This window comes from Delphinapterus leucas, chromosome 6 (assembly GCF_059928025.1).
Source record: "Delphinapterus leucas isolate spDelLeu-1000000601 "Yukka" chromosome 6, BTC_Dleu_Yukka2, whole genome shotgun sequence".
NCBI classification, from domain to species: Eukaryota; Metazoa; Chordata; class Mammalia; order Artiodactyla; family Monodontidae; genus Delphinapterus; species Delphinapterus leucas.
In genome coordinates this window covers 121,486,053-121,509,593 of record NC_143134.1, presented here as the reverse complement: position 1 = coordinate 121,509,593, position 23,541 = coordinate 121,486,053, and the positions used below count along the sequence as shown (strand labels likewise).

Genomic DNA, 23,541 nt, shown 5'->3' with positions numbered 1-23,541 from the left:
CCATATAGCATAACATCGACCATAAGATGCACAAATAACTGTTACCCTCACATCACAGGGTTTAAGTTACAGGTCGTTACAGGTCGCCAAGGAGAAAAGTAAGCATCACCCCAGCACTCTGCATGCCCTGGGGACAGTGTCCGCGTGTCTCATTAGGAGGGAGAACGACTCTCTTACTGTCTTCACTTAGAGACTCAACGTGGCTACAGCAGAGCTGTGGGTACCAAGTCAAAAGAAGGTGGGCCGTGACAGTTGGTCTCACGTGTCAACCTGCCCAGGCCATAGTGTGCAGTCATTCGATCAAACTGGTGATTTAGTCCACACATGTTGTGAAGGTACTTATAGGTGTGGCTGACTTGCCTTTAAGTAAAGATTACTCAAAGGGTGGGTCTCATCACGTGAAGGCCTTACAGGCCTTCAAAACACCGCGGTTTCCTGAAAAAGAAAGTCTGCCTCAAGACACAGCAGCTAAGGAGAGCTTCAAGATGGCAGAGGAGTAAGACATGGAGATCACCTTCCTCCCCACAAATACATCAAAACTACATCTACACGTGGAACAACTCCTACAGAGCACCTACTGAACGCTGGCAGAAGACCTCAGACCTCCCAAAAGGCAAGAAACTCCCCACGTACCTGGGTAGAGCAAAAGAAAAAACAGAGACAAAAGAATAGGGACGGGGCCTGCCCCTCTGGGAGGGAGCTGTGAAGGAGGAAAGGTTTCCACACACTGGGAAGCCCCTTCACTGGCGGAGATGGGGGTGGCGGGGGGGGGAAGCATCGGAGCCACGGAGGAGAGCACAGCAACAGAGGGCAGAGCGGAGAGACTCCCGCACAGAGGATCGGTGCCGACCGGCACTCACCAGCCCGAGAGGCTTGTCTGCTCACCCGCTGGGGCGGGCGGGGCTGGGAGCTGAGGCTCAGGCTTCAGAGGTCAGACCCCAGGGAGAGGACTGGGGTTGGCTGCATGAACACAGCCTGAAGGGGGCTAGTGGGCCACAGCTAGCCGGGAGGGAGTCTGGGGAAAAGTCTGGAGCTGCGGAAGAGGCAAGAGACCACTGTTTTGGGGTGCGCAAGGAGAAGGGATTCAGAGCACCTCCTAAACGAGATCCAGTGACGGGCGCGAGCTGTGGCTATCAGCGCGGACCCCGGAGACGGGCATGAAACGCTAAGGCTGCCGCTGCTGCCACCAAGAAGCCTGGGTGCGAGCACAGGTCACTATCCACACCCCCCTCCCGGGAGCCTGTGCAGCCCGCCACAGCCAGGGTCCCATGATCCAGGGACAACTTCCCCGGGAGAACGCACGGCGCGCCTCAGGCTGGTGCAACGTCATGCTGGCCTCTGCCGCCGCAGGCTCGCCCTGCACTCCGTTCCCCTCCCTCCCCGCAGCCTGAGTGAGCCAGAGTCCCCGAATCAGCGGCTCCTTTAACCCCGTCCTGTTTGAGCGAAGAACAGATGCCCTCAGGCGACCTAAATACAGAGGCAGGGCCATATCCAAAGCTGAGCCCCAGGAGCTGTGCGAGCAAAGAAGAGAAAGGGAAATCTCTCCCAGCAGCCTCAGGAGCAGCGGATTAAATCTCCATAGTCAAATTGATGTCCCCTGTATCTGTGGAACACCTGAATAGACAACGAGTCATCCCAAAATTGAGGAGGTGGACTTTGGGAGCAACTGTAGCCTGGGGTTTGCCTTCTGCATCTAATTGGTTTCTGGTTTTATGTTTATCTTAGTTTAGTATTTAGAGCTTATTATCATTGGTACATTTGTTTATTGATTTGGTTGCTCTCTTCCTTTTTTTTAAATATATGTATATTTTTCCTTTTTCTCCTTTTGTGAGTGTGTATGTGTATGCTACTTTGTGTGATTTTGTCTGTATAGCTTTGCCTTTACCATTTGTCCTAGGGTTCTGTCTGTCCATTTTTTGTTTGTTTGTTTTTTTGTTTTTTAGTATAGTTTTTAGCGCTTGTTATCATTGGTGGATTTGTTTTTTGGTTTGGTTGCTCTCTCTTTTTTTATTACTTTTTTATTTTTAATAATTTTTAAGTTTTTTATTCTAATAACTTTATTTTATTTATTTTTCTTTCTTTCTTTCTTCTCTTTTCTCCCTTTTCTTCTGAGCCGGGTGGCTGACAGAGTCTTAGTGCTCCAGCCAGGTGTCAGGCCTGAGCCTCTGAGGTAGGAGAGCTGAGTTCAGGACATTGGTCCACCAGAGACCTCCCAGCCCCACGTAATATCAAATGGCAAAAGCTCTCCCAGAGATCTCCCTCTCAACGCTAAGGCCCAGCTCCACTCAACGACCAGCAAGCTACACTGCTGGACACCCTATGCCAAACAACTAGCAAGACAGGAACACAACCCCACCCATTAGCAGAGAGGCTGCCTAAAATCATAATAAGTTCATGGACACCCCAAAACACATGACTGGACGCAGTCCTGCCCACCAGAAAGACAAGATCCAGACTCATCCACCAGAACACAGGTACCAGTCCCCTCTACCAGGAAGCCTACACAACCCACTGAACCAACCTTACCCACTGGGGGCAGACACCAAAAACAATGGGAACTACGCACCTGCAGCCTGCAAAAAGGAGACCCCAAACACAGTAAGTTAAAAGCAAAATGAGAAGACAGGCAAATACACAGCAAATGAAGGAGCAAGGTGAAAACCCAACAGACCTAACAAATGAAGAGGAAATAGGCAATCTACCTGAAAAAGAATTCAGAGTAATGATAGTAAAGATGATCCAAGATCTTGGAAATAGAATGGAGAAAATACAAGAAATGTTTAACAAGGACCTAGAAGAACTAAAGAGCAAACAAACAATGATGAACAACACAATAAATGTAATGAAAAATTCTCTAGAAGGAATTAATAGCAGAACTGAGGCAGAAGAATGGATAAGTGACCTGGAAGATAAAATAGTGGAAATAACTACTGCAGAGCAGAATAAAGGAAAAAGAATGAAAAGAATTGAGGACAGCCTCAGAGACCTCTAGGACAACATTAAACGCACCAACATTCGAATTATAGGGGTCCCAGAAGAATAAGAGAAAAAGAAAGCAACTGAGAAAATATTTGAAGAGATTATAGTTGAAAACTTCCCGAATACGGGAAAGGAAATGGTCAATCAAATCCGGCAAGCACAGAGAGTCCCATACAGGATAAATTCAAGGAGAAACATGCCAAGACATATATTAATCAAACTATCAAAAATTATATGCAAAGAAAAAATATTAAAAGCAACAAAAAAACATACAAGGGAATCCCCATAAGGTTAACAGCTGATCTTTCAGCAGAAACTCTGCAAGCCAGAAGGGAGTGACAGGACATATTTAAAGTGATGAAAGAGAAAAACCTACAACCAAGATTACTCTGCCCAGCAAGGATCTCATTCAGATTTGATGGAGAAATTAAAACCTTTACAGACAAGCAAAAGCTAAGAGAATTCAGCAGCACCAAAGGAGCTTTACAACAAATCCTAAAGGAACATCTCTAGGCAGCAAACACAGGAGAAGGAAAAGACCTACAATAACAAACCCAAAACAATTAAGAAAATGGTAATAGGAACATACATATCAATAACTACCTTAAATGTAAATGGATTAAATGCTCCAACCAAAAGACACAGACTGGCTGAGTGGATACGAAAACAAGACCTGTATATATGCTGTCTACAAGAGACCCACTTCAGACCTAGGGACACATACAGACTGAAAGTGAGGTGATGGAAAAAGATGTTCCATGCAAATGGAAATCAAAAGAAAACTACAGTGGCAATTCTCATATCAGACAAAATAGACTTTAAACAAAGACTATTATAAGAGACAAAGAAGGACACTACATAATGATCAAGGGATCAATCCAAGAAGAAGATATAACAATTGTAAATATTTATGCACCCAACATAGGAGCACCTCAATACTTAAGGCAAATGTTAACAGCCATAAAAGGAAAAAGCGACAGTAACACAATCATAGTAGGGGACTTTAACACCCCACTTTCACCAATGGACAGATCATCCAAAATGAAGATAAATAAGAAAACACAAACTTTAAATGATACATTAAACATGATGGACTTAATTGATATTTATAGGACATTCCATCCAAAAACAACAAAATACACCTTCTTCTCTAGTGCTCATGGAACATTCTCCAGGATAGATCATATCTTGGGTCGCAAATCAAGCCTTGGTAAATTTGAGAAAATTGAAATCGTATCAAGTAGCTTTTCTGACCACAACGCTATGAGACTATATATCACTTACAGGAAAAAATCTGTAAAAAATACAGACACATGGAGGCTAAACAATACACTACTAAATAACCAAGAGATCACTGAAGAAATCAAAGAGGAAATAAAAAAATACCTAGAAACAAATGACAATGGAGACACAACGACCCAAAACCTATGGGATGCAGCAAAAGCAGTTCTAAGGGGGAAGTTTATAGCAATACAATCCTACCTCAAGCAACAAGAAACCTCTCAAATAAACAACCTAACCTTACACCTAAAGCAATTAGAGAAAGAAGAACAAAATAACCCCAAAGTTAGCAGAAGGAAAGAAATCATAAAGATCAGATCAGAAATAAATGAAAAAGAAATGAAGGAAAAATAGCTAAGATCAATAAAACTAAAAGCTGGTTCTTTGAGAAGATAAACAAAATTGATAAACCACTAGCCAGATTCATCATGAAAAAAAGGGAGAAGACTCAAATCAATAGAAATGGAAATGAAAAAGGAGAAGTAACAACTGACACTGCAGAAATACAAAGGATCATGAGAGATTACTACAAGCAACTCTATGCCAATAAAATGGACAACCTGGAAGAAATGGACAAATTCTTAGAAATGCACAACCTCCCGAGACTGAACCAGAAAGAAATAGAAAATATAAACAGACCAATCACAAGCACTGAAATTGAAACTGTGATTAAAAATCTTCCAACAAACAAAAGTCCAGGACCAGATGGATTCACAGGCGAATTCTATCAAACATTTAGAGGAGAGCTAACACCTATCCTTCTCAAACTCTTCCAAATATAGCAGAGAGAGGAACACTCTCAAACTCATTCTACGAGGCCACCATCACCCAAAACCAGACAAAGATGTCACAAAAAAAGAAAACTACAGACCGATATCACTGATGAACATAAATGCAAAAATCCTCAACAAAATACTAGCAAACAGAATACAGCAGCATACTAAAGGGTCATATACCATGATCAAGTGGGGCTTATCCCAGGAATTCAAGGATTCTTCAATATACACAAATCAATCAATGTGATACACCATATTAACAAATTGAAGGAGAACAACCATATGATCATCTCCATAGATGCAGAAAAAGCTTTTGACAAAATACAACACCCATTTATGATAAAAACTCTCCAGAAAGTAGGCATAGAGGGAACTTACCTCAATATAATAAAGGCCATATTTGACAAAACCACAATCAACATTGTTCTCAATGATGAAAACCTGAAACCATTTCAGGATCAGGAACTAAGACAGGAACAAGACAAGGTTGCCCACTCTCACCACTATTATTCAACATAGTTTTGGAAGTTTTAGCCACAGCAATCAGAGAAGAAAAGGAAATAAAAGGAATCCAAATCGGAAAAGAAGAAGTAAAACTGTTACTGTTTGCAGATGACATGACACTATACATAGAGAATCCCAAAGATGCTACCAGAAAACTACTAGAGGTAATCAATGAACTTGGTAAAGTACCAGGATACAAAATTAATGCACAGAAATCTCTTGCATTCCTATACACTAATGATGAAAAATCTGAAAGAGAAATTAAGGACACATTCCCATTTACCATTGCAACAAAAAGAATAAAATACTTAGGAATAAACCTACCTAAGGAGACAAAAAGACCTGTATGCAGAAAACTATAAGATACTAATGAAAGAAATTAAAGATGATACAAACAGATGGAGAGATATACCATGTTCTTAGATCGGAAGAATCAACATTGTGAAAATGACTATACTACCCAAAGCAACCTACAAATTCAATGCAATACCTATCAAACTACCACTGGCATTTTTCACAGAACTAGAACAAAAAATTTCACAATTTGTATGGAAACACAAAAGACCCTGAATAGCCAAAGCAATCTTGAGAAAGAAAAACGGAGCTGGAGGAATCAGCTCCCGGACTTCAGACTATACTACAAAGCTACCGTCATCAAGACAGTATGGTACTGGCACAAAAACAGAAATATAGATCAATGGAACAGGATAGAAAGCCCAGAGATAAACCCACACACATATGGTCACCTTATCTTTGATAAAGGAGGCAAGAATATACAATGGAGAAAAGACAGCCTCTTCAATAAATGGTACTGGGAAAACTGGACAGCTACATGTAAAAGAATGAAATTAGAACACTCCCTTACACCATACACAAAAATAGACTCAAAATGGATTAAAGACCTAAATGTAAGGCCAGACACCATCAAACTCTTAGAGGAAAACATAGGCAGAATACTCTATGATATACATCACAGCAAGATCCTTTTTGACCCACCTCCTATAGTAATGGAAATAAAAACAAAAATAAACAAATGGGACCTAATGAAACTTAAAAGCTTTTGCACAGCAAAGGAAACCATAAACAAGACGAAAAGACAACCCTCAGAATGGGAGAATATATTTGCAAATGAAGCAACAGACAAAGGATTAATCTCCAAAATATACAGGCACTCATGCAGCTCAATATCAAAAAAACAAACAACCCAATCCAAAAATGGGCTGAAGATCTAAACAGACATTTCTCCGGAGAAGATATACAGACTGCCAACAAACACATGAAAGGATGCTCAACATCATTAATCATTAGAGAAATGCAAATCAAAACCACAATGAGATATCATCTCACACCAGTCAGAATGGCCATCATCAAAAAATCTACAAACAATAAATGCTGGAGAGGGTGTGGAGAAAAGGGAACCCTCTTGCACTGTTGGTGGGAATGTAAATTGATACAGCCACTATGGAGAATAGTATGGAGGTTCCTTAAAAAAATAAAAATAGAACTACCATATGACCCAGCAATCCCACTACTGGGCATATACCCTGAGAAAACCATAATTCAAAAAGGGTCATGTACCACAGTGCTCATTGCAGCGCCATTTACAATAGCCAGGACATGCAAGCAACCTAAGTGTCCATCAACAGATGAATGGATAAAGAAGATGTGGCACATATACACAATGGAATATTACTCAGCCATAGAAAGAAACAAAATTGAGTTATTTGTAGTGAGGAGGATGGACCTAGAGACTGTCATACAGAGTGAAGTAAGTCAGAAAGAGAAAAGCAAATACCATACACTAACACGTATATATGGAATCTAAAAAAAGAAAAAATGGTTTTAAAGAACCTAGGGACAGAACAGGAATAAAGACGCAGACGTAGAGAATGGACTTGAGGACACAGGGAGGGGGAAGAGTAAGCTGGAATGAGTGAGAGAGTGGCATGGACATATATACACTACCAAATGTAAAATAGGTAGCTAGTGGGAAGCAGCCACATAGCACAGGGAGATCAGCTCGGTGCTTTGTGACCACCTAGAGGGGTGGGATAGGGAAGATGGGAGGGAGACAAGAGGGAGGAGATATGGGGATATATGTATACATATAGCTGATTCACTTTGTTATACAGCAGAAACTAACACACCATTGTAAAGCAATTATACTCCAATAAAGATGTTAAAAATAAATAAACAAACAAATTAATTAATTAAATTAAATACTCTACAGGGGGAAAAAATAAAGAAGACACAGCATCTAGAAGCCCGCTGGAGTGTCCAGTCCTGCAGGCTTTGGACATGCCAGCCCCCTTGCTCACATGAGCCCACATGTTAAAATCAATTCTCTCTATATATACACACAACATATACACATGTGCGTGTGTGTCTACATGCACATGTGTATAAGTCGTGTGTGTGTGTGTGTGTATACGGGTGTATCCTGGTGGAGCGCCCTGACTCGCCTCTGTCCTTCCTGCTTCCCCTTTACAATCACTGTTACCTGAGGCCTTAGACTCAGTGCCCGGTGGTATGCAAGCCTGGTGTTTCCTTCTGAGCTCTGCCAGCGCTGCCCGGGGTTCCGAGAAAAGCCTGGCTGACACTGTCCTGGCTAAAGACACACAGAAGACCCCCAGAGCCCTCTTACCTGTAACAATCCAGAATGTGGTCAGAGAGCTTACACTCACGAGGCTGGCCAACAATACGGTCAGCATGCAGACTCCTGGAACAGAGAGGCGGACATATAAGGCCTCAGAAAAATAAACTAAAAACAGGATTTTCTGAGTGCGGAATTCCACAACAGGAAGGTCTGCACAGAATATGTTATCATCCCTTCAATACATGTCTTGGGGAAGTCAAGTCTTTTGCCTATTCATTGTTACCTCTTAGCGCACAACTTAATACATGCTATTTCGTGCACAACCCTCTCCTCTGATGCTAAATATTTTCACTCTACGGTCTGCAAAGAGAAGAGGCAATCGTGGCGTATGCAAGAAAGAGGGAGCCACCACCCCTGGAAATCATCATTAATATTTGAATTTCTAGCTGTCATTTGCTTGGGGTGTCCAATAGTCTGGTCCACCCCCAATTACACAGCAGCCAGGGCAAGGATAACAGGATGAAGACGGCTACACTAATCATTTAACCATCTTGCGGTGAGCGTTTAATATTTGGATTCTGATTTGCTTCCAGGGAGGTTGTGTGTGTTTGGCGAGGGAGAAACACAGAGGAAGAGGGGCAGACGATTTCATGGCTTAAAAGCTGCTGTAAAAGCTTTTCCCACTAAGTGCAGAAAAACATTGGACGAAACCCAACATCCTTTCATGAGAAAAACACTCAAGAAACTAGAAACAGAAGGGCACTTCCTGAGCCTGATATAGGGCATCTGGGAACAATCCACAGCTCACGTCACACTTAGTGGGGAAAGACTGAAGCCTCCCCCGAGATCAGGAACAAGGTGCGCAGTGACCAGTCTTGCCAGCTCAGTGCCACATTTCACTGGAGGTCCATCAGCCAAGAAAACGAAATAAAAGGCATCTAGACTGGAGGGGATGAAGTAAAACTATCTTCATTTGCAAATTACATGACCACGTATATAGGAAATCACAGAGAATACGGGGGGAAACTATTAGAACTAATAAACAAGTTCAGCAAGGTTGCAGGATACAAGATAAATACCAAAAAAATCAATTGTATGGGAATGCAAATTGGTGCAGCCACAATGGAAAACAGTATGGGAGTTCCTCAAAAAATTAAAAATAGAACTACTACTATGTGATCCTGCAATCCCACTTCTGGGTATTTGCCCAAAGGAAATGAAACTCAAAAAGATACATGCACCCCAATGTTCATTGCAGCACTATTTACAATAGCCAAGATAAAGAAGCGGCCTAAGCATCCATTGATGGATGCATGGATAGAGAAGATGTGGTATGTATATAATGGAATATTATTTAGCCATAAAAGAAGGAAATCCTGTCATTTGCAATAACATGGATGGACCTTGAAGGTATTACGCTAAGTGAAACAAGTCAGAGAAAGACAAATACCATATGATCTCATTTATACGTGGAATCTTAAAGAAAAAAAAATAGGGGCTCATAGATACAGAGAACAGATTGGTAGTTACCAGAGGTAGGGAGTAAATGGGGGCAAAATGGATGAATAGGGTCAAAACGTACAAACTCCCAGTTATAAAATAAAGAAGTCCTGGGGATGTAGTGTGCAGAATGGTGACTAGAGCTAATAATACTGTGTTGAATATTTGAAAGTTGCTAGGAGAGTGGTTCTTGAAAGTCCTCATCAGAAGGAAAAAATCTGTGCAACTATGTGAGGTGGTGAATGTTAACTAGACTTACTGTGGTGACCATTGGGCAATATATACAAATATCAAATCATTATCTTATACACCTGAAACTAATATACTGTTATATGTCAATTTAAAAATCGATTGTATTTCTAAAACTAACGCCGAAAAATCTGACAATGAATGTAAGAAAACAAGTTAAATGACGATAGCATCCAAAAGAATAAAATACTCAGAAATAAATTTAGGATCAAAAATATAAGACTTATACAATGAAAGCTACAAAACATTATTGAAAGCAATTAAAGAAGGCTGAAATAAATGGAAAGATATCCCACATTCATGGATCAAGAGACTTTATACTATTAAGAGAGTGGGCTTCCCTGGTGGCGCAGTGGTTGATAGTCCACCTGCCGCTGCAGGGGACACGGGTTCGTGCCCCAGTCCGGGAAGATCCCACATGCCGCGGAGTGGCTGGGCCCGTGAGCCATGGCCGCTGAGCCTGCGCGTCCGGAGGCTGTGCCCCACAGCGGGAGAGGCCACAACAGTGAGAGGCCCGCGTACCGCAAAAAAAAAAAAAAAAAAAAAAAAAAAAAAAGATGGCAATACTTCCCAAATGGAACTATGGATTCAATGCAATCCATAGCAAAATCCCAGCTGCCATTTTTTTTTTTTTTGCAGAAATTGACAAGCCAATGCTGAAATTCATTTGGAAATGCAAGGGATCCAGAATCACCGAAACAATACGGAAAAAGCAGAGCAAAAGTGGAGGACGCATACTTCCTGATTTCAAAACTCGTTACAAAGCTACAGTAATGAAGACAGTGTGGTCCTGGCATAAAGATAGACATAACAAATCAATGGAAGAGAATTGAGAGTCCATAAACAAACTTCACATTTGTAGTCAATTGATTTTTGATGAGCAACCAGACAATTCACTGGGGAAAGAATAGATTTTTTCAATAAATGGTATTGGGACAACTGCATATTCACAGGCAAAGGAAGAAGTTGGACTCTTCCTCACAGCCCTCACGTGGATGAGGGCTTGCCCAAGAGCTGCAAGGAGGCTGCTGGGGCCAGGCTGCTAGCTGCCTGGCTCAGAGCAGCTGGCTGGGTGAGGTCACTGCCTGGTGAGACCCTGGGACGAAGGTTCAGTCATCCTCCGGCTGCATCTGTTCAAGAACCTCTGATCATATGTACAAGAACCTCTGACCTGGGGACTACAGTTCCCCCTTGTTCTAAGTGGGAAGCTGAGATGCCAAGATCCCTCCTGGCCTGTAAGTAGCAGCCCTGGGGTTAAAGCCAGATCCCTCTGGTCCAAAGGCACAAGGCTTCCCCTCCCCTGCATCCCCTTTCCCTTAACCGGCTCCGCCTCGTCTTGGGAAATGGAGCCCTGAGCAGGGATGTTAGAGGCCCTCCCCCACACAGACAGGCTGTGGCCTGTTCCCTGGCCTATCCCCATCTGGAACACACTTCACCACTTCACATCTGAAACAGTGTATACACAAACACATACACACACACACACACTCAGAGGCTGAGAAACAATGACTCATCCTGGGAGGGCTACCCTCCAATGTTTTCAATTTTACTTAAAAGTCCCAGCTATCCCACTAACTTGGACATAGCCCACTAAGCGGTGGCGAGGGCAGTGGGGACCTCTGTCTGAGTGTCCCCACTGCCAGGACACCAGATTCCCCCTGCCAGCCCCTGGGGGTGTCCCCTGCAGGGCTCTCAGAGACAGGCACAGATGACCATCGATGCATATGAGCAATTTATACATGTCTCTAGCTGTTTTCTCTGGTTTCTAGAAGTAGATAAACTTAGTTGAAGGGGAGGGTATCAGGGTCCTATTGCCGAGTCACCCTCCAAGAAGAGAGTCCAGGGACCTTTTATCTTCCTTCATCTCTTCACCCAGCTCCTCCCAGACCAGCCCTGATGCTGTCCTTAGGCTGAATTTGTCCTCTCCTGAGGGGAGGGGGGACAGGGAAAACAGGGAATGCTGGTTTGGCCAGGGGATGGGTGTTGCCTGTTGACAGAATACTGGTGTGTCTGCCAGGACCCCAGGGCTGGGTCTGCCCCTGCACACAGCATGTGGCATCTTAGTTCCCAGACCAGGGATTGAACCCATGCCCCCTGCAGTGGAAGCGCAGAGTCTTAACCACTGGACCACCAGGGAAGTCCCTGGCTCACCTCTTTATTACCTGGGAGGGACCAGTGTCCAGAAGGTACACCAGAGAACTTTGTAAAAACACAAACTGAATGAGAAAAACCAATCAGTTGGTCCCAGACCAGGTCCCAGGGAACCAGGTGTTTGCAGCTAAAAATGGAAGCATGACCTTTCAGCCAGCAGTCACAAACTCCCCGGGCCTGTGCCTGGCCCCTGCAGACTCTGGGGAAAAAAACCCTGCCTTACAGGAACCTGAGGTCCTCAAGGGAAATTCCAAGGACACAGGCAATGACACCCACAAAGGACCTGGGAGGCTGTGCCCATGCACCAGGCAGATCTGCATTCGCAACTTTAAGCTGCATCATTGTGACCTTGAACAAAGCTATAACCTCTCTGAGCCTTGATTGTTGTTTTGTCTCCCATGCTGTTTCTCTGCACAGATCTTCCTCGACTTACAGTGGGGTTACATCCTGATAAGCCCATCCTAAGGTGAGAACATACTGAACACCATAGCTTAGCCTAACCTACTTAAACTTGCTCAGAATACGTACGTTAGCTGGTAGTTTATATTATAATAGAGCTGAACATCTCATGTAATTTACTGAATACTATACTGAAAGTGAAAAACAGAATGGCTGTCAGGGTACAGAATGGTCATAAGTGTATCCTTGTTGAGCCTGGTGATGGAGTGGCTGACAGTTGCCACCACGCTGCCCAGCATCACGAGAATATCCCACCGCATAATCCATAGCCAGCCGGGGAAAGATCAAAATTTACAATTCGAATTGCGGTTTCTACTGAATGCCTATAGCTTTCGCCTCATCCTAATTGTATCGGGTTTCTCCCCGGCCCTTGTTACAGCTCCCTTATTTACCATGAGGGGGCCTTCCTTTTTGTCCCTCTGAATGCCCCCTCCGTCGCCACGCCTCTACCACCACCCTCTGCGCTTGGCCTACACTTGGAGACATATAAGACGGTCCCCCTGGGGCTCCTGGAGTCCCTAGGACGAACCAGGGTCAATACAACTCGGACAGGCCTTGGTAAGAAAGTATGGCCAACTCCCTTCACAGAAGAGGAAACAGAGGCTCCGAGGGATTCCGGGAGCCGCTCACGGCCGGCCTCAGGGGCCCTGAGCAAAAGAGTGATGATCCTAACCCGGAAAGTAAGTACGACGTCCAGCTGGTTTCCCATCCGGTGATTGCTTCGAGGCTCTTCTAGAAACAATAAAGTTTTTCCCTCAAATCGTTTCCCTGATTTCTCAAGCCCGCACCCCAGCCCAGAGTTCCCTGACCCGCGCTCCTCGCCTGGAAGGTGGGTCGCCTGCGTCGGAGGCCACGGCCCAGGTAGCCAGCAGAGGTTAAAGGTCCTGGGACCCCGGCGCTCGTGGACCCCTGGGGACTGGGGACTGCAGCTGGTGGGCGGGGCGGGGCGGGCGGGTGGGTAGGAGGAGCAGCGGTAGGTGGGCGGGGCACGCATGCGGGTAGGTGGGGCTGCGGCCGGTGGGCGGGGCGCGCGGCTCCTTTCCCCTCCCCCGAACCCCGCCCGGCCCCGATCCCGGCGGGCCCTTAGTCAGGCCCCACCCAGCGCGCTACTAAAGGCGCCCGGCAGGCCCTGGGTTTCGCCGGACTGCGGGCGAACCGAGACTCTGTTTTCAGGGCCGGGCTGCGCCCCTCCGTCCGTTCTAACGCTGGGCCGGCCGCAAGGGGCTGAGTCTGCAGCCCGCAGGGACAGTCACGCTCCCGCGCCGCTCCCTGTCCCCGCCCCGCGCCCGGCCGGAGGAGCAGCGCCGCGAGCCCGGAGCCTGCAGTGGCCGGCCGAAGTCGAGGTGCGTGTCTCAGACCCAAGCTCCTGGGTGCAGATCCCCGGCTGGGGCGGCCGAAGCTCGGGCCTGGTTCTGCATCGGCGGAGCGGCCCCGGCGGCCCGGGCCCCACCGGAGGAAGAATCCAGCGGAGCCAACGGTCGACGCGGAGCTTTGGAGGACGCCGCGCCCCAAGCCCGGGTGGGGAAACGGAGGTCCGCAGAGGGAGGGAGAGGGAGAGGGAGCGGGCCTGCCAGAGGCCACCGGGTGAGCCGGGGCCAAAGCCCCAAAACTCCGGCCCGGGGATCTTTATCTGACTTCGGGCGGACCCCCGCAGAGCTGTCAGGCGTCCCGCGCTCTCTGTGACCCGGGCCGGACCCAGCGCTTTAGAGCCCTTCCCGCACATCAGGGGCGGTGCGGATTGCGTCTTGCCACCTCACCAAGCCCCCTATAGCTGAGGAGGACGCCGAGGCTGTGGTGGAGCTGGCAGGAGAGCGCCTTGCCCAGGGTTACCGCCGAGAGCAGGTGAGAGCTGAAGCGCGTTCCCGCGGTCCCGGGAGAGCCCAGGCCCCCTCTCCCGGAGGAATGCGCTGCTACCACCCCTGCCCCAACCCCCATCCCGGGGGATCTATGCCGCCTCTCCCAGCGCACCACCCCTCCCCAGGCCGAGTGTGTCCCCGCGGTGCGGGCTCTGGGCTTGATTTCCGGCGTCCTCCCAGTTTCCCCTGGAATCCTTCTCCAAGCCCCGCCCCACCCCCCCACCCCCCCAAGCGCTGTTCCCCTAGTCCCTAGGATGGCCGCCCTTAGCTCATCACAGAAGGAGGTCAGCAGGGAGACCTGAGAGACAAGGCAGGGAGCCAGCCGCCTCTCCGGCTTTCGCAAGGCACCGCAGCAGGCTTTGGCTGAGTCCTGAGCCTCTGTCCTTCAGAACTGCCAGACCTGGGCCTGGGCCCAGCAGTACGAGGAGACAGCTGGAATCCACATTCCCCGGGTGAGGCCGCCCAGGGGAGGGCAGGGCAGCAAAAATGGGGCCACTGTCCTGTGGATAAGGAGCGCTCCTTTGCAGGTGTTTCCCGGACCCCGGAGACACAGGCTCCGAGCCTGACACCTCTGAGAGAGGTGGGCTGATTCACCAGGGCACACCCAGACTCTGCAGGTACCCAGGCTCAGATGCTGCCCACCCTGCGATGCACTGCCCCAGACTAGCCCTGGGCCTGGGGTTCTGCCTGCTGGTGGGCGTGGCCCTCTGCTCTCTGTGGTGAGCATGCCCCATGGAGCCCTCCCTCCCTACCCCAGACCCCTCCATCTCTCAGCATCTCAACCCCCAAACCTTGACCCCTTCACAGGATTCCCAGGTCCCACCCCCTTCTCTTGGTGCACCTGTCCCTTCACCCCAGCCCCGGTAAGACCGAACTAGCCTGGCTTATGTATTTTGCTTTGCACTGGTCAGGCCTTTGCACTTGCTCTTTCCTCTGCCTGGACTGTTCTTCTAGCCATGTTAATGTTTATGCTCCAGAATTCACCCTATGTGTTCTTCCCACAAAGCTCTGGGGGCCGCCCCCAACCACCAGCCCCCTGTGTGCAGGGCCTGGCATCAAGAACATTCCTGTCCCAGGAATGAATGGCTGCACGGCTAATGACTCATTGCAGAAGACCAGGAGGCTTTGTCCTCCGAGGTCAGCCAGACCCAAGGAATGATTGGGCGGGGGCAGGGGGAGGGGAGGTGTATCCCAGGTGCACCACGTGGGGCCTGCATTCCCACTGACATGCAGCAAAGTGAGTTTTCAGCCTCACGTGCAAAGTCAGGTCAACAGATGTATTTCCTTCCCAGGGTGTATGTCGAGAACTGGCTGCCGGTCTTCTATGTCCCCTATTATCTCCCCTGCCCAGAGATCTTGTAAGTATGGGCCAGGGCGAATTGGGGGCCCCCGGAGTGGAGGGGGTGAGAGGGTTTTTAAGGTCACTTTGTAGGTTCTTAGGTCCTAAGCTCATGATTCTGAGCAGTGTGGTGAGCTGCCACAGATGTGGAGTGAAATTCCCCTGTTTCAGTCCTTGGGTGTCCTTGCAGTGCCCCCTCCACAGTTGTGACCTTGAGCCTGTTGCATAGCTCTGAGCCTCACTTGCTGTATCTGTAAAATGGGATGATAGAGGTGCCCCTCCCGAGCCAGCCAGAGCATGGGGTACTGTAATGATGCCTGTAAATATCCTGGTGTTGCACCTGGCACGTAGGAGGTGCTCAGGAAAGAGTGCTTTCAGGACTTGACTTCTTTTTCTTTATTTAATACATTTATTTATTTTATTTTATTTTTTATTTTTGGCTGCATTGGGTCTTCTTAGCTGCACACGGGCTTTCTCTAGTTGTGGCGACTGGGGCCACTCTTCGTTGAGATGCGCGGGCTTCTCATTGCGGTGGCTTCTCTTGTTGCGGAGCATGGTGTCTAGGTACGCGGGCCTCGGTAGTTGTGGCATGTGGGCTCAGTAGTTGTGGCTCGCAGTCTTAGTTGCTCCGCGGCCTGTGGGATCTCCCTGGACCAGGGATCAAACCCTTGTCCCCTGCATTGGCAGGCGGATTCTTAACCACTGCGCCACCAGGGAAGTCCAGGACTTGACATTTTGCTCAATTTTGTGTTCTCTGTGGCTTCAAAGAAGAAATGGACACGTGACCAGTCTCCCCGACATAACAAACCTGACATTTTGTCAGTTAAGAGTGAAAAAGATTTGGTTATAGATGAACCTAGAACTTGAAATGATTCCTACTGATTGCGTCACTTTTTATATCCGATATCAAACGTATCTCAGACTTGCCAAGATGGGATGGAACAGTCTGCCGTTCAGATCGCCCCAGCGCTCTTGTCGTTCAGCTGTCATTAGCGAATAATTCTCTGCCCTGGGCAGGTTGTTCTGTGACGGCGCCAGCCTGATCCCAGTGACGTCCTCTCACTGTGCTTTGTTTCATGCCCCAAATAAGTGCTGGTTTATAAGAACCAGTGTGTTTCCCAGCCAAGTCCTCTGTGTCATCAGACTAAAACTAATAACAATAATTTTCAAAGTCCAAAAAAAAAAAGAGTGAAAAAGGTGATTTGGGACAGTCTCAAGGGGACATTTGGCCACCCTGTCTTGTTTTTCATGACAGCAAAAGGAAAGTTTAAAATCTGGATCATAGACTACTAACTAACAACAAAGTGTGTTTCACTATTATAAACATAGAATACAGTAAATTAGGAGGCTGGATAACAGAAAAGACAAAAGAAAATGAAATACCCTCTTGTGTTTTGCTGGTCCAAGTCATACTCTGACTCCAAAGTTCATTGTCAGCTCGTTGGTTGCTACGCTTTCTATTTGAACAGATTGTTCTAAAAAGCAGAAAGCCTGCTTGCTATTGAAAGTAGTTGTGACCACAGTGTTTTTGTGATTTTTATCCAGTTTCCCCAGAATTGGCTTGCTTTTTTGGCATCTGGTCACCATCATTTTATTCCACCCAGGGACTGGGCCCTAATTCTTGAATCCCTCTCCCTTTCCCACCAGCAAGTTTGCAGCATTTAGGTTGTTTCCAGTTTCCCAGCGTTCTAAATCAGTTTGTAATGAGCAGCTTTGGATAGGCAGCTTTTTCCATCTTAAAGATCCTTTCCTTTGGTAAGTTTCTGAGCGTCAGGTTGCTCTCCAGGGGGACAGTGGCACACACACACTCGAACTCACACAGATACGCCACCCCCTCCACCCCGCTGCAGCTGCATTGCACCTGGGCTGGTGCTGGAAGTATTAGGTGCTATGAAAAACAAAAAAGCAAACCACCTTGCTGACTCCAGACATGGGAAATGCGATGTGGTTTAAATTTCATTTCTTTGATTCCTACCAGGCCCTCACCTCCCCCACGCCTTCCCATTAACTGAATTTCCTCTTTGGTGACTCGCCTGCTCCAGCACCTTCTCTCCTTGGCCTGTCGGCGGGTCCTCTATCACCACCCTTGGCCGAAAGTACTTGCTACATTTTTTTTTCTTTGCAGTGTGTCTATCTTTTGGTTCTACTGAGTTATTATTTTTTTTAATAGATTAAAGTTGGAGAGTTTTGTTTGTTTGAAATGGTCACATCTTCCCCTCTGTTCATTTGGATCTCTTCTTTACTTTTAGTTTCATGACCTTCAGAGGTTTGGAAATATGAAGTTCCTTTTTTTGGTTCTGGCTCATCTGTGGCTTTGGAATTCTTATGTCTAACCCGTTAAAGTGGCCAGAGCAGAGTGTGTCCAGGCTGGTGGGGGAAAGGGAAATACCGATGGCCAGGGAAGTGTGGAACAAGGGGCCCTTTCCCCTTCTCACTTCTGACCACCTTCTCAGAGTCCCATCACTTTCTTTTCTTCTTTCTTTTTTCTTTTTCCTTTTTGAAGATGTTGTCTTCTTTATTTATTTTTGGCTGTGCTGTGCAGCTCGCAGGATCTTAGTTCCCCGACCAGGAATCAAACCCGCACCCCCTGCAGTGGAAGCGTGGAGCCTTAACCACTGGACGGCCAGGGAAGTCCCCCTAGCCCTTTCCGAGCAGGGGCCTAAAACGTGCTTGTCTGTGTGAAACTAGGGCAGGGGGCCAATTGGATGGATCAACTTTTAAAACTTGTTGCTTCCAGAGTATAGACTGATCACAGAAGGACAAATATAATAGGGTTTCACTTCTAAGAGATCTCTGGAATAGTCATATTTATAGAGACAGAAGTAGGAACAATGTTACCAGGGGCTGGGAGAGGGAATGGGGAGTTAGTGTTTCAGGGGCACAGGGTCTCAGTCTGGGACGATGAAAAAGTTCTGAACATGGATGGTGGTGATGGTTGCCCAATGTGAATGTCCTTTAATGCCCCTGAACTGTACACTTTCAAATGGTTAAAATGGGAAATCTTTGTTATGTATATCTTACCCCACACACAAAGCATAGACTGAAAAAACTAGGAAAGCTCCAGGAAGCTTAAGCCATCCCACCGTAGGTGACGTACTGAAGAGACCCAAGTGAATGGCAGGCACCCACGTCCTCAGGTGGTCTGAGCCTTACAGGCAAGCTCAGGCCTCTGCTGGAACAGGTTCTGACCCGGTCCCTGGGTGGCCTTGGGCAAGCCTTTCCATCCCCCAGGCCTCACTTCCACCCTGGGGAGCGATATTATTGTCCCTATTTTAGGGGTGAGGGAACTAAACCCCGAGGAGTGAGATGTCCGGCCCCTGGTCTCTCCAGCCAGCTGGTGGCAGAGCCAGAGGCATGTCGCCGGCAGCCTCCTTCCTTAATCAGCCCTCCTTCCTAACCCCCCCAGGTTGGCCACAGCTAGTGGGGGCCAGCCACACAGACAGCCTGCCAAGAAGGGGCCAGGGTGCTGCCCTTACCATTCGCTCCGTGCTGGGCACTGGCTGACAGGCCCCGACTTACATACCTCTCTTACCTCTCACGACAGCTCTTAAGGGTTAAGGGTGCTGCCTCATTTTACAGATAAGGGAAAATGGGTGTATCAGTCAGCCTTCCACTAAAGAAACAGAACCAGGAAGACGGAGGGAGACTGACTGACTGACTGACTGACTGACTGATTGATTGAAAGCAATCGGCTTACACGACTGTGGGGTGGCGAAGCCAGTCTGAAATCCACGGAGCGGGCCATCGGGAAGGGTGGGCTGGAACTCTTCGGCAGGACCTGACACTACTGTCCACTGACAGAATTTCTTCTTCAGGGAAACCTCAGTTCTATGCTGTAGCTTTTCAACTGACCATATCAGGCCTGCCAGACTATGGAGGATGATCTTTACACGGGGTCAACTGGTGTAGATGTTACTGACATCTACAAAATCCGTACCTTCACAGCGACGCCTTGATTGGTGGCTGTGTAACTGGCTTCTTCAACTGACCATCACCGTAGGTTCAGGTTAAGTAACTCGCCCACCCGGGCTAGAAAGTGGCAGAACTGGGCTCACCGGGCCTATTACAGCTCCGCAGACCTTCTCCCCAGTGCCCAGGCTCTTCCAGAGCAATATGTTTGAAAGAGAGACAGAAAAAGACTTTGGAGACAAATGGCACCAGGCTGGAATCACTGCCCTGCCACACGGTGACCCTGGACAGACCGCCTCTATAGGAGTCCAGCCCCGACAGAGTGGACAGAGCAGTGGGGGAGGGTCAAGGGCGTCTGGGGGGTTGGGGGTGCCTGTCCCATGGGGGTGCTTCACCTCGACCTCATCCTTCCCTGCTGAGTGTTTCTGCCCCCCACCGGCACTAATGGCTCTGTCTCACCTCTCCCACCAGCAACATGAAGCTGCAGTACAAGGGGGAGAAGCCATTCCAGCCTGTGACACCGTAAGCAGACTGTCATTTCCCCCTTTGTGGCCCCGGTGTTGGGGGCTGCCTCCCCTTAACCACTCACCCTTCTTGATTGCAGATCACACTACCCTCAGCCCAAGCTGCTGGAGCAAAAGTAGGTGTTGATTAGGGCCTGGGCACAGAATGGAGAGACCTGGGGTGGAGGGGGGGCACGGGCCTCTGATCTGGAAGTTGGGGTACTGGAGGTGTCCACTGGCCTCGGGGTCTGGGTAGTCTGGGACCTGGGCTCCGGTCCAGCTCTGTCACTAGCTGTGTGACCTTGGACAAGTTAGCCAACCACTCTGGGATTTTTCTGCACAGGTGGATAATAATAATACCCACCTGATAGGAGGTTGGAGGGCCAGATGAGATGGTGTTTGCAAAATGCACAGCAGGGAATTCCCTGGCAGTCCAAGTGGTTAGGACTCCGTGCTTTCACTGCTGAGGGCCTGGGTTCATTCCGTGGTCAGGGAACTAAGATCCCTCAAGCTGCGTGGCGCGGCCAAAAAAAAAAAATAATAATAACGCAGAGCACTGTGCCTTCTGCGTAGTCGCGCTCGATCCGTCGTCGATGATGATGTTGATGACCCCCGTCTCCGAGGCACTTGGCGGGCACCGGAAATGCCAGGCTCCTCTAGACACTGGGCATGCGTTAACTCCTGGTCTTGACCACGCTGGGAAGTAGCTATGACTATCCCCACATTCCACATGAGGATACTGGGGCCCAGAGACAGGGATGAAGCTGCCCAGGGTCACACAGCTTTGGCAGGGCCAAGATGAGAGGGAGGCTTTCCCAGGGGAGGGTCTCAGCCCCCACGGCCTCCTCTGCCGCCAGGCCCAGAGTTCCTGACACTCACACCCTGGCTAGCGCCCATTGTCTCCGAGGGAACCTTCGAGCCGGATCTGCATTGTATCTACCAGCCGCTGAACCTGACCGTCGGGGTCACGGTGTTTGCCGTGGGGAAGTGAGTAGTGGGCTGGGCTGGGCTGGGGGGAGGGGGGTTATAAATTCTGAGCCCCAGGAATTTATAGTCTGGGGAGAGACAGGACCCCAACCCGGGCACCAGGGACGCCCTGAACCAGGTGCTGTGCAGGTGGGAAGGTACAGAGTGGAGTATGCTGGTGGGAGGGGAGCTTCCTGGAGGAAGGGGGTCTGGCCCTGGCATGGAAGGGGGGAGGGGGAGGCAGCCCAGGTGAGGGGGCAGCAGGAGCCTTTGTCAGGAGACACCCTTGTCCCTTCACCCCTTCTGCTTCCCCTGGACCATCCAGGCAGGTGTGAAGGAGTGGAAAGCCCCCCAGACCACCGCATAGAATTGGGGGTCCGTGGTCAGGCCACAGGCAGGTCAAGAGACCCAGGCAGAGCCAGCCCATCCTTGGGGACCCTCTCTCCTCCAGCCTCCGGCCTAAGGGCTCTCTGGACACCTCCTGTTTTCCCCTCTCCTTCCTCACCCCGCCTGGCCTTTCCTTTAGGAGCCATCACCTGGCAGCTTCCCTCTGGGTCCCTTTCTGGGACTCCTGAGAGAGGGACCCTAATGGGTCCCCAGCAGCTAAGCACCGGCCAGATGATGGATGGCCCAGCGGGGATCAGGGGACCCCCCCCACCCCTGGCCCAATCGGCACCCAGCAGCCAGCACCACTCACCTTCCCTTGACTCGGCCACTTGCCCGTTTCTTGGCTACTTTCCTCTCTCTGAGGCTCAGTGTCTGTGCCTAGGAAGTGGGGACTGTGGTCCCTGCCTTCTAGGGAGTTTATGAGGCTAGAAGGAGAGAAGAATCCCTTAGAACACTGCCTGGCACTTAGTAAGTGCTCAGTAAAAGTTAGCTCAGTCTGTGAATATGAGTCATCAATTATCATTATTAGGACGGTCTTAAGAGGTTGGTACTAAGATTGTGGGAATTTGACAGACAAGGACCCCGAGGGGTGGACCTGAGTGACTTCTTGAGATGGAAAGCTGGGAGGTGGACCCCAGCCTGGCCAACCCCAGCCCTGTCTGTGTGGTGCCAGCACATAGTGGGGACCCAGGCAGTGGCCCTGCTGAGGCCATGGTGCATGATGGGATTCTCTCCACCAGGTACACCCAGTTCGTCCAGCACTTCCTGGAGTCAGCCGAGCAGTTCTTCATGCAGGGGTTCCGGGTGCACTACTATGTCTTCACTAACGACCCCACGGCCGTTCCTCGGGTCCGGCTGGGCTCCGGCCGCCTCGTCAGCATCATCCCCATCCTGAGGCACTCCCGCTGGGAGGAGATCTCCACACGCCGGATGCAGAGCATCAGCCAGCACATTGCTGAGAGGGCGCACCGGGAGGTCGACTACCTCTTCTGCCTCGATGTGGACATGGTGTTCCGGAACCCGTGGGGCCCCGAGACCTTGGGGGACCTGGTCGCTGCCATTCACCCTGGCTACTTCGCTGTTCCCCGCCAGCAGTTCCCCTACGAGCGCCGACCTCTTTCCACCGCCTTTGTGGCGGATGGCGAGGGTGATTTCTATTATGGCGGGGCGGTCTTTGGGGGGCGGGTGGCCAAGGTATACGAGTTTACCAAAGGCTGCCACATGGGCATCCTGGCAGACAAGGCCAACGGCATCATGGCGGCCTGGCAGGAGGAGAGTCACCTGAACCGCCGCTTCATCTCACATAAGCCCTCCAAAGTGCTGTCCCCCGAGTACCTCTGGGATGACAGGAAGCCCCAGCCCCCCAGCCTGAAGCTGATCCGCTTTTCTACCCTCGACAAGGACACCGACTGGCTGAGAAGCTGATGGCTGAGCCGGGGCTGCCGTGGATACGGGGACCCCAGTGAGCGCCCAGCTCACCGGAGCCTCCTTGCACCGGTGCCCCACTTCTCAAGCCTTAAGTGAGACCAACCCTGTGCTGTCTACCTCTCAGTCTGCCGGCAGAACCCAACGGGAAAATGGGCCTGTAAAGCCCTTGGTAAACTGTGAAGGGTGGTGCGCATATGAGGAGAAGGCCAAGATCACGTAGCCTGTGTCCCAAGAACAGCAGGACAGGAGGCGAGGAGACCAGAGGTGGAAAAAGACAGGGCCCGGCAGGCCTCACCCAGCACACGTGCCTTGGGGCAGGCTCTGGAGTCTCAGCCCTGCCCGGTACCTCAAATTCCCCCTCTGCCCCCCTTCTGTTGCCTGTTGCCCTTAAAGTTGCACTTCTAACACTGTGTGAAAGGCATCCCGGACCCCTTTTCTCTGGCTGCAGGGGTCCCAGATACTGTGATGTCCCCCAGCCACATGGAGCCAGTTCCTCGCTCAGGTCCCTGAGTGAGCCTTTGAAATCGACCAGGTCTAGGTTCGCTCTGGTTTCATGTCCCACCTCCCTTGAGGTGCGCCACACTCCCTGGCACCAGCCGCCTCCTTTGTAAGAGGGTTTGGGCAGTTTTTAATAAAGGCGGCGTGTGCTCGGCCCTAA

General features: G+C 49.2%; 2 protein-coding genes and 1 long non-coding RNA gene across 4 annotated transcripts in view; 2 read left to right on the top strand and 1 right to left on the bottom strand.

The window, feature by feature from the left end:
• Positions 1–14,113, bottom strand: part of LOC111177082 (uncharacterized) — a 20,973-nt gene extending 6,860 nt beyond the window's left edge. The window contains exons 1-2 of the mRNA XM_089913947.1: positions 13,318–14,113; positions 8,185–8,259 (exon numbers count right to left, since the gene is read on the bottom strand). Of these exons, the coding sequence (XP_089770073.1) occupies positions 8,185–8,259; positions 13,318–13,489 (247 nt within the window). The 5' untranslated portion in view covers positions 13,490–14,113. The remainder of the gene's footprint in view (positions 1–8,184; positions 8,260–13,317) is intronic.
• Positions 11,716–13,430, top strand: LOC149749065 (uncharacterized). Its single transcript, XR_016393677.1, has 3 exons — positions 11,716–12,502; positions 12,875–13,175; positions 13,277–13,430. It is a non-coding gene; the product is annotated as an uncharacterized LOC149749065 (long non-coding RNA).
• On the top strand, positions 14,020–23,541 carry GBGT1 (globoside alpha-1,3-N-acetylgalactosaminyltransferase 1 (FORS blood group)). Of its 2 annotated transcripts, XM_022578319.3 has the most exons (8): positions 14,020–14,337; positions 14,879–15,070; positions 15,644–15,709; positions 20,071–20,121; positions 20,204–20,239; positions 20,535–20,542; positions 20,966–21,089; positions 22,196–23,541. In XM_022578319.3, the coding sequence occupies exons 2-8, from the start codon at positions 15,000–15,002 to the stop codon at positions 22,878–22,880; spliced, it is 1,041 nt and encodes a 346-aa protein (XP_022434027.2). In that variant the 5' UTR covers positions 14,020–14,337; positions 14,879–14,999; the 3' UTR covers positions 22,881–23,541. The 2 variants fall into 2 exon arrangements, with proteins under 2 accessions (XP_022434027.2, XP_022434026.2); XM_022578318.2 differs by lacking the exons at positions 14,020–14,337; positions 14,879–15,070; positions 15,644–15,709; positions 20,071–20,121; positions 20,535–20,542 and having other exon boundaries at positions 20,205–20,239; positions 20,960–21,089.